This window comes from Nothobranchius furzeri, chromosome 6, assembly GCF_043380555.1.
Source record: "Nothobranchius furzeri strain GRZ-AD chromosome 6, NfurGRZ-RIMD1, whole genome shotgun sequence".
Taxonomy (NCBI): domain Eukaryota; kingdom Metazoa; phylum Chordata; class Actinopteri; order Cyprinodontiformes; family Nothobranchiidae; genus Nothobranchius; species Nothobranchius furzeri.
In genome coordinates, this window is record NC_091746.1 from 38068166 (window position 1) to 38078598 (window position 10433).

Here is a 10433-nt window from a genome sequence, read left to right on the forward strand (position 1 = left end):
GTTGCTTCTTTTGATTTTGTGTCAACACACACCTGTATTCTCCAGACCAGCAAACTGCTATGACTCCTGCTTTTATGGAGCAGCTATTTTGCACAATAATAATTAGCACTTGTTTTAAATTGTTTGTTACGCAATAATAGTTAGTTAATAATATTTTTTAGACCATAATCGGTTAAATGCTGAAACAAAGCCCCTCACAGCCTTTGGCACACGAGATGCCATTTGTCTTTGTATAACTGACACATTTCCTGTGAAACCAGAAGCTCTGGAGGATGTCTCCTGGCAAATCAATCTTGTCTGCTACTCCGGCCAAGTCCAGAGGCCTGATCAGACTTGTTACATCACATATTCAGAGAAAATTCTAATTAAAAGAAAAAGGAAAATTTAAAGGGGCACAAGAAATATCTTACAGGAAATTACAAGGTAAAATTTTGGAAAATTCACTGAATATTTACTAAATGGTTCAATGATTGGTTTAATGTGACAATCTGTGCAGACAGATGGTGTAAACACAATTTAATACTGAATATTATCCAAGTTATATTTAAAAGAAAGGAGTACTTAATAGCTGATGTGGATTAAGGTAAAACTGCGTCTGAGTGTCTGGCTCATCTATTCAGACATATGAAACCACCAATCTATCAGCTGCTGAATAGTGCATGAGGTGTGTGTGTGTGTGTGTGTGTGTGTGTGTGTGTGTGTGTGTGTGTGTGTGTGTGTGTGTGTGTGTGTGTGTGTGTGTGTGTGTGCGTGTGTGTGTGTACTGGGATGAGAGGTGATGGGAGTCAAACTCAAGAACATAAAAGAAAAAATATTTTTGTATATAGTGTCTCAAAGACCAACAGGCAATTAAGAAAATAAAAAAAAGGTTTTAAAAAGTATCAAAATAAATATGGGAGAAAAAAATGAAAAATAAGAAAAATAGAAGAATGAGAAGAAAAAAGAAAAGCTAAAAACACGGAACCTCAAAATACTGAATTTACACGAAGGAAACATAGAAAGAAGCAAACTAAGTGTTTTATACTAATGTCTGAATGTTTCACGTTTTTTATTATTTTCCTAATTAGACTCAAACAGCTCATTTCTGCCACCTGCTGATGTAAATTATCATCTGCAGTCTTCCTAAAATGTGATCTTTTCTTTTAGATTTTCCATTCTCAGAAAACTTCTGTTTACTCACTCACTGCCATTGACAACTAAAGTCATCAACTGCGTTTTTTTAACGGGGCGGGTTGGAGACGAGCTTGCACACTTTGAGAGCAAGCATCATGGCCCTAAAGTAGTGTGTCACACATCATGTGATCATGATGCAGACATTCCATGAATTAGGAGATAATTTCAGGACGCATAAGGCGAGGTGCAAACCAGAAATGCTTCTGCAGCTCACACATTGACAACGGATTGGGAAAGAACGGAAAAAGCTAGAAACACTCTGATTCTTCCTGATGGAAGAAGTGAGTCTACTCTGTCTTTTGGTAGTTTTGGTATTTACACAATCAAAAAACACTATTCTGAGTCTTCAAAATCTGTAAAAATGCTCAAAAACGCTGGCAGTCAGGGGCTTTCTGTTCAGAAAACAGCGAGTAGTGAATGAGTTACAAGAACTTTATCATTTTAAGACAAGGCAGAATATCAACATTTATATTTCCATGAGTTTTCCTTCAAATATAAAACATTAGAATGGATAACTTTGAACACAAATTATAATACACTTTAATACAATCTAGTGTACCCTGCAGAGTGCTTTATGTTCAAGATGTCACTCTTGACGAGCTGCGCTGATGCGTTCTTAGTGTGTTTTCAGATGAAAAGTCATAATAAATGCAGCATTAAACAGGCACTCTGAGCTTCATCCAACTGAACACCAGTGCTTACGTAACAGCTAGGACCAACCAGTGTGAAGTGGTACTTCTTCCACTTCACACTTGTTGGTCCTAGCTGGAGTACCTGCTGGAGCTATTCACTCTGGTCCCGGTACTGCTGCACAAAGCGTACAACCCTCACCGGTTCCCAGAGTTTGCTCCTTTATGCTGGGGTGATGATGAGCACGCTCTCCCATTCAATGCCGAGCAAAGAAACCCACCACCCCAGACCCCAACCAGACGGCCAGCTCACCTCCTAGCCTCCAGCCCTGGGAAGCCAAGCGACAACAGAGGTGCGCTAAGACCCCTAGTCTCCCTCCGCCTACTCCAATACAGTGTTAGTGCGTTGTAACGTGATGACCTCTCAGAATAAAAGCTGAACTCGCTGACCCAAGGAGGCTCTCTTTTTGACTCTGTGAAACACCTGTCGCTTTTTACCTGGAGCCAAAGACTGGTTTGTCGTACTGTCGACGCTGTACCATCGGCTCCAGTACTAGAGGAGGGTCCGTGGACCTGGCATCCGGATCTGTACGGGGGTCTCACTGAGGGTATGTGGATGCGACAAAAATGGCGTCTCATTTGTTTATGACTACGGGTCTCAAACTCTGATCAGTTAGGAGCAAAACATCATCTCCCACTCAGACTTGCTTCTCCGGATGCGAGGGTTGTGAATTTGACACTCATTCACACACACCATTCACCTCACACTTCATTCAAACAGAACATCCATCGTTAGAGAGTTAGTCTTGTTAAACTGTTTAAAATTATTTAGTAATAAATTTCCTTAAATGTTTGAGAGTCTCTCTCTTCTCTTGTCTCTCAGTTAATGCAAAGTGTTATTAGAAAATCCCTGCAATAAAAAGATCCAATCTTCTGATTTAAATAACCCAGTGTCTGTAAGATGGAATTCATACTAGATATGAATTTTTTATGTCTTATGGTCCTTAATTAAATGTAATTAAAATCTATCATTACAGCGTGTTGATGAGGTGTATTCCAAGGCTGGGGTGAGCAGGCAGTGCAGGCATCGTCTGGCCCATGCCAGCTGATGCCACCACACAACTCCACTTCCCCCCACAGCCCTCTGTGTCTAAATGCAGTTAAAATTGGAAGTGGGCACCGGCACTTGGGATGAGGCTGAAAGATCTCCTTGCCAAATGCCGTTGAGTGTGTTCACTCCCAAGGCCCTAAGCGTGTGTTTGCGTGGAATGTTGCTGGTGGAAGTGTTTAATGTGCAAAGAAAACTGGGGGGCAGGCTGCCACAGGAATGCGGAAATGGGATCCATACCCGCACCCCCTGACTTGCCCACTTGTCCTTAAATTTAACCCTAAATGCTACTGGTAGCCAATGAAGGTGCGCCAAAACTGGGGTCATATGACTTCGTCTGCCTGCGCTTGTCAAAAATTGTGCTGCAGCATTCTGCACAATCTGCAGGCTATTTAGGGCTGAAGCTGGAGTCCCGATTAATAGTGTGTTAGCATAGTCCAGTCGTGAGGCAATAAAAGCATGTATCACAGTCTCCAAATACAACCTTTTCAAAATCGGCTTAAGACGAGCAAGGTATGCTTTCCCTGCCAGCATCTTACACCCTGCAGTTATGTGGTGGATTGTCTCTTGGGCCCCTTTGCATATCCTACACCTTGAGTCTTGTCTTGGTGTTGTAGATCTTGGCCTTGAGCTAAGAAAAATGTACCTAGTATTTAACTGGTACCTACCCCGTACATACCTCTGGCTGTATTAAGCTAGTATTACCTTGGCAAGCATTGGTCCATCACATTAGTTTAAAAAAATGCTACTTCAAACTGAACTGTTTCATAAAACAAGTTTTACCAGCAGAGAGTTCACCTTTATGGGCTTAGGCGTGAGATGGATCATCACTGAGAAGAAATCTAGACTCATCTCGTCTCTGGGCCAGTAAGGAGCTCCTTTACTCTATTTTGATGGCAGCAGTGATGCAGAAATTAGGGAACAGAGACTGCCTTCAAAACCACGTGTTTTCAAATTGTCACCAGTGGTTTTACACTCTGAAGAACTTCTACTTTATGTCACAACCTGTCCTGTCTCCATGTTAATTTCTCCCACCTGCCTCTCGTCTCCCAATCACCCAAGGTCCCAGCTCCTCCTGTATTTAAACCCTCAGTCCTGTTTGTCTTGTCGGATCATTGTTTTGATGTCCTGCGTGCCTTCATTAAAATCCTTTCATCGTTCCTGTCTGTCTGTCTGTCTGTCTGTCTGTCTGCCTGCCTGCCTGCTTTTCCCTGCACTTGGATCCTCACCTCCGCTCACCTCACCTGCACGCTCGTGACACTTTACATCAGACGCCTTTAGGCTGATTCCAGTGTTCTGATTCGTGCCACAATTTAAGCATTTTCAGCAGCAAAAATAACACATCTCTCATTTTAGTTTCACTAAAGATGATAAATAATGCCAGCGTGGGATGACTCAAACATACTCAATCAGGTTCTCTTTATTATAAAGCACATTAACAATAATCACCTGTTCTATTGCAAAAATCTTGTTTTACTAATTTCTTCGATCAAATGCATGAGATTGCAATAATTTGGACTGCTGTCTGGTTCATCGTCTGGGTCACTCAGGACAGACTTGAGCTCTGACTCAGTTCTGACCCACTTAATGACAGCATACACCTGAAACTTAAACTCGTTCAGTGATACTTTTTGGTGATTTTGAAGGATTAATTTCATTGTTTAGCAAATCTCACTGTAATTACAACTAAACTAGTGTTTGGTAAACTTTTAATAATCTGTGGAATCCAGTAAATTATTACCAGATGAACATAAATGAAGGAATAAATCAGACTTCCTCCTAAGGAGTTACAGAAATGAACAGGTTGAGTAGGCTCACCGACAGAAGACGCCCACACGAGGAAGCGAGGGAGAAGAAGTCATCTCCAACACAGCGAAGTAACCCTCGTATTTCTAGACGGTGCTGAGCCACTGGGGCTTCACTTATTAAAAGAGCCAGGGTCAAACACGGCGCTTAACAAGAACATACATCAAAAGATGAACAGAAAGTAGAAAGGATGATCTGATCCTCCGGTCCAGATGCCCTGTGTGGGAATGCTTCACAGGGTAGAGCCCTACTGGTGCAACAGCAGCTCAAGTAAAGAAGGTGCCAAATGGAACGAACAATAGGTAGAAAGAACACTGGTGATGATCCAAGGTGGTTGGCTGGACTGTAATCCTAATCCAGAGGATTAAGACAGAGTGGGGAGGTGAGCTGCAGGGTCAGCAGAAAACAACAGCTGACTTTTTAACAAGTCACAAAGAGCTATGAAGTCTTTTAGTTTACAGCCTCTTGATGAAAACAACAAAGAGTACATTATAAAATAGAAACATCTCTATATTTATTGGTAGCTATGAGACAAAAAATGGTCTCAAATGTTTGCTTCAGTAACAGAAAAGGGTCAAATTCCGTGGATTTGATTGGTCAGTTGTGTCTTAGTTTCTTGGTCTTAAAAGTTTACTATAAAATATAGTTAAATGTTCCATTTCACGTTATTTTAAACCTCTGAGAGCAAAGCTAGGCACAGTATATGACAAAATGTTACCTTTGGCACTATTGAGTAGTCATTTATCTTGAATACGACTTATTTTCGTCAGCCTGAATTTATACCCAGAAATAAAACGTTTTGTTTCAGTGAAACTTTGTCCAGCTCTGCTCTGAAAACATGTTCCTACAACAGCATCTGCTGTGATAGGACCCAACATGAGATGACAGACCGTAGGGTTTAGCAATAAAGTGTGCTGTGATCATGCAGTCTCAAAGCTTTTCCACACTGAATAGTTTAGACTCATACCGGTATTAACCCTTTAAAGCCTGAAATATGATATATAACAGATGTTGTCAATGAGGTCTACAAGTTTGGAGCCATCTCCTCTCGCTTTATACTGGACCCTAGGACAACCAACAGTTCCTGTCTGAAGAGGTCGCAGCATCCCTCTTAAACCGGCATAGTGACAAAAGGTCAATCCTTTCAGCCATACTATGTTGGTCATCAGGACCAAACTTCTGTCACTGCCAACCTTTTATTAGCTAATGTTAAAATGAAAACCATGTAAAGATCAGTAATTAAGTAACAGTATAATTGGCCCTTACCATCTGTAGATCCTCTCCCAGAGGGCAGAAGTATTAAAATGGTAAAGTTTACTTCTACAGGACCTTTACAGATACAAATCACAGGCTGTTTCAAAAGCAAGACCAAAAACAAGAGACAGAAATATATGAAATTGGTAGAAACACCAGCATGAATAGAAATCAGTGAGAAAAAATCAACTAAAGGTCACCAAAGCCAGCTTGAACATGTGAGGTTTCAACTGCTTTTTAAAGGAGACCACTGAGTCCACCAATCTCAGGCTCAGGGGGAGAGAGTTCCAGAGTCTGGGGGCCACAGCAGCAAATGATCTACATCCTGATGTCAGACCTTTGGTCTGTAGCCTGGTGCGCTGCACAACCAGTAGGCTTTGGTCACTGGACCTCGGGACCTGCTGGGAGAGTAGGGACTGACTAAGGCGATATGTATAAAACTGAATATAGCAGATTTATGATAAAGGCCCTAATCTTAATACTTCATTTGGATGCGTTAAGGTCTGAAGTGATTTGATGCTACAATAACCTACAAGGGGTTAAACAAATCAGCTTGCAGAGTGCCTAACATAGCCCACACACCTCAGCTCAGGTATGAACATGCACGATCAACACCTGAGGAGAAAAAAAGATGGTAAATTCTACTTTAAAATAGAAAGATATTCTTCTGTTAGATCATGTAAACTATAAGGGTACATTTATCCCCTTGTTTGATGCTTCTTCCACACTCTTTCACAAGTAGACACAAGTTTTTTTTTGTCCCAATGACATTTCTGTGTAATTGTGCATAACACAACAGGACTACAGCACCAAAGCCCTCTTAGATGACCTGCCTTCTGATTTATTTACTGTGAAGCTAATGTTAGGGGACATACTGAGACCCCCCCTCCAAAGTCATTACTCTCTTACTTTAACTTCCAGACTCCATGATGCCAACAAAAAGGTACACTTCTTTTTTATGTGCTTTTTATTGATGATCATTAAACTGAAAAAGCTAACTGCTATAATGCAGGTAAAAGAGCGCCCCCTAGAACACCTACCTGCTCCACAAAACTGTTAAGTGATGTTTCTGGCAGATGGCTGCAGAGTGGTGTCAGATATGAAACTGTTCAAGTTTGTAACCCAACAATCACTGAGATCAATGTTAAATCTCTAGCTTAAAGTTTAAAAACCTATTTAGTGTTAAAGGAGGCTGCAAATTACTGCAAAGGGCTTCAAGTGTTTTTGATGTTTTGCACTCTGAGTTGAGGTCATTGTGAAAGGGTTTAAATGTTAAAAAGATGATGTCAGGATAATAAATATGAAAGTGTGACTCCATATAAAAAGCAAACCACTGTAAAAGTGATAAAAACACTGGGACCACAGCAGACTAATGAATTAGCTTAGCATTAGCAGTAGGCTAATATGAACTCTTGAACAATGACTGAGATAACAGTTGATGGAAATAGATTTATAATTATCGCCCACATGGACAAAGCGTTCCAAAACAACACACACACAGACACACACACACACGCACACACACACACACACACACACACACACACACACACACACACACACACACACACACACACACACACACACACACAGATGTGTTGCCAGAATGGGCTTTAACTGTGAACAGTGACCCTGTTTATTCTAAAATCAGGCTGCTCTATTGTAAAAAACCTCAAATATGTAAACACAGTGAAGGAATTTTAGTCATTAGAACAAATGCAATCATCATGATTCATTCAAATTGTTACCAGATGTTAAAACTGGACTTGTGTTGACTGAATGCTGCACAGGAGGAGTGAGCAGCCATCAACAAATGAACAAAATGATTTACTTTTAACATTTGTATACGTGGACAGGGATTCATGTATTGAGTCCCGTCCATCTCAACATTTAACCTAAGTAGCTTCTGTTATCACTTAAGTTTAGTCATGTGCTGAAGAGGTACATCTCTGAGGAGGGATGCTGATCAGGGCTTGTGGTGACCTCTCATATTAACACAAAAACGGGCTTCAGTAAAAGTTTGTTTCAAAAGAAAGTAAAATAAATGTGTCCTTCCCAACTGTTTAATTACATACACAGTTTAGTGGGAAATATCATGATGTCCTATCTGTGTGGAGATTTCCCTGCAGCTGATTTTAGTGTAAGCAGTGAAATACTAAAGTCATGCCTTTAAATGAATTTATCTGAGATGTTTGCTTCTGTTGACGCTCAGACTCATTCAAGGAAGCTGTGTTGTTGTTTTTTTCTTCTCCCCAACGGGACTTCATAATAAAACCATAGCTGAATAAAGTTACAGCCACTAATTGTAAGCCTCGTCATCACTGATGTTTAGAATGGTTTTATTCTCTTCCACACCGGCATCATTTTGCATTTAGAGCCCAGTGGGTTTTAATTCCTGCGTTCACGCTTTCAGGCTCACATGTCACAGTAAAACTCTCCAAAGCCCATGAACGGTGGTATTAACAGGTCTAACTCACCGGGCGCTCCTGATTTCTCTCCAGATGTGTTTCCACCGCTGCAGCAGCCTCCTCCCCACCGCTGCCGCTCGGCGGCTCGGCCAGCCGCTCCAGGCATGCGGACCCCAGTGAGGAGCTCTTGTGGTGGGACTGCACCAGCTGAGCCACCGTGGGTTTATCCATGCCAGCTGACCTGCGCTTAACGGACGAGAGCATCTTCTCCCGACCGAGAACCGAGCCGCTCCCGGCCACTTTGCCGCAGCGCTGAGCCGCTTCCTGCGCCTCCACGTCCAGCTGTGAGGAGAAGAGCAGGTCGGGCTGCGACGAGGAGATCACCCAGTCCAGGGCGACGTTTTCCTTCCTCTTCATCTTCTTGAACATCCACACGCCCCGCTCCTTCTTGTCGTCCGGGTCCCGGGCGCCTGCCTTGGGGCTGAGCAGCGGCTTGGCTTTGGCTTGGAGCTGTTTCCACATCGTGTTCTGCTGGGACGAGCAGCTCTCATCGTCCCCGTCGCTCCTTTCCATCTTTCCGACTCAGAAATTCGCACAGAGCCGCATCACGCCCAGGAAAACGCGCTTAAACGAGAAGCATGTTCGGCTGCACGGATCTGAGAGCTGCACAGACATTAATGACCCCAGCAGCGACAGGCGGGAGCGCAGGGCCGGTCTGAACATATTTCAGCACCGAGGCACAGGGGCGTCGGACTGGGGGGGGGGGGGGGGGGAAGGGTACCGTTTACCCAGGGCCCACTGCAGGGAGGGGCCCTGAGACAGCTTTGAATAAAAATGTTTTATTGTTGTTGTTTTTCCCCCCAACTTACTTAATGTCTTAATAAACTTCCCTTTACCTGGATAAAGAAGTTAAGAAACAGATTCTCGCCTTAAAAATAATAACTGAATAATCTCTGAGGCATCTATCACCCCTTAAAAATGTGCAAAGTGGTTTAGTCCACACCAGCGGCCAGGGGCTGCACGGCCGCGTGTACAGCTAGAGAGACATCACAGATGCTGACAGCCAGAGCTGGAGGCAGGAGAGTCAGTCATGGATTTTCCCAAGAAAGGGAAATCTGGCTTCCAGAAAAGAAAAGAAAAGAAAAGAAGGAGAAGGAGAAAAAGTTAATTGAACAGAAGCAAGTATTGACTAGGTTTTTCAAGAAGGAAGGTGAGCAGCAGCCAGCAGCAGCAGAACACAGTTTTAGCTGATATTAGCTAGCTCTCAGAAGCTGCATTCATGTTAGGTGTTCAGTGTTAAACACCTTTAGTTTCACCATCAAGATCAAATATAAATTAATTAGTGTTATCAGTGAAAACACTAATTAATTTATATATATTAATCAGAATTATTATCGCGGGCAGCCGCCGCCAATTAATTCGTGGACTCGCAGTAAAAACAGGTTCACTCTGTGTGGATATTTCAGCTCCTTCCCAGTCATGGACCAGGACAAACTTGGTATCGATGGATTCGTGGTAATCTCAGGAATGAGAAGCTGCCACTGTTTTTCGTATAGCATGATGACACTGGTGTTAGAGGATTGTTATTGACTTGGTTAGATATTTTAAGCCTATTTTAAATTTCTTTATATTTGATCTTGAAAACGGACAATCTTATAATTTGGCTGATAATGCAGGGATTATAAAATTTAGAGTACATTACATTCACAGAGAGAACCTGGTTTATTTCATGTCATATGTATTTAATATATCAATACATATCAGCAAAACTTAACATCATGAACCATGACAGACATGACTGAAGAGCAGATGAAGATATCATGCCAGGCACTGATGAGAAAATATTACAAGGATCTCACAGCTGAATTTGAGAATGAGATGCTACACCTGAGAACAATATATGGTGCCACATTTCCACACAGTCGGTCTCCTCTTGAGCTGCTTAATGCCATACAGGATGCAATTACAGAGCATTTTTGGAGAAGTTTGTATTGGACTGAGGATTTTTTGCACACTACCTGTGACTGTTGCTGGGGGTGAACGGACTTTTAGCAA

At 42.2% G+C, this 10433-nt stretch overlaps 1 protein-coding gene across 3 annotated transcripts in view; it reads right to left on the reverse strand.

Moving 5' to 3' along the window:
* Positions 1-9095, reverse strand: part of mctp1b (multiple C2 domains, transmembrane 1b) — a 50070-nt gene extending 40975 nt beyond the window's left edge. For all 3 annotated transcript variants that reach the window (XM_054744021.2, XM_054744020.2, XM_054744019.2), the window contains exon 1: positions 8448-9095. In XM_054744021.2, coding sequence (XP_054599996.2) covers positions 8448-8951 — 504 coding nt within the window. In that variant the 5' untranslated portion in view covers positions 8952-9095. The remainder of the gene's footprint in view (positions 1-8447) is intronic.
* Between the last annotated feature and the right edge of the window lie 1338 nt (positions 9096-10433).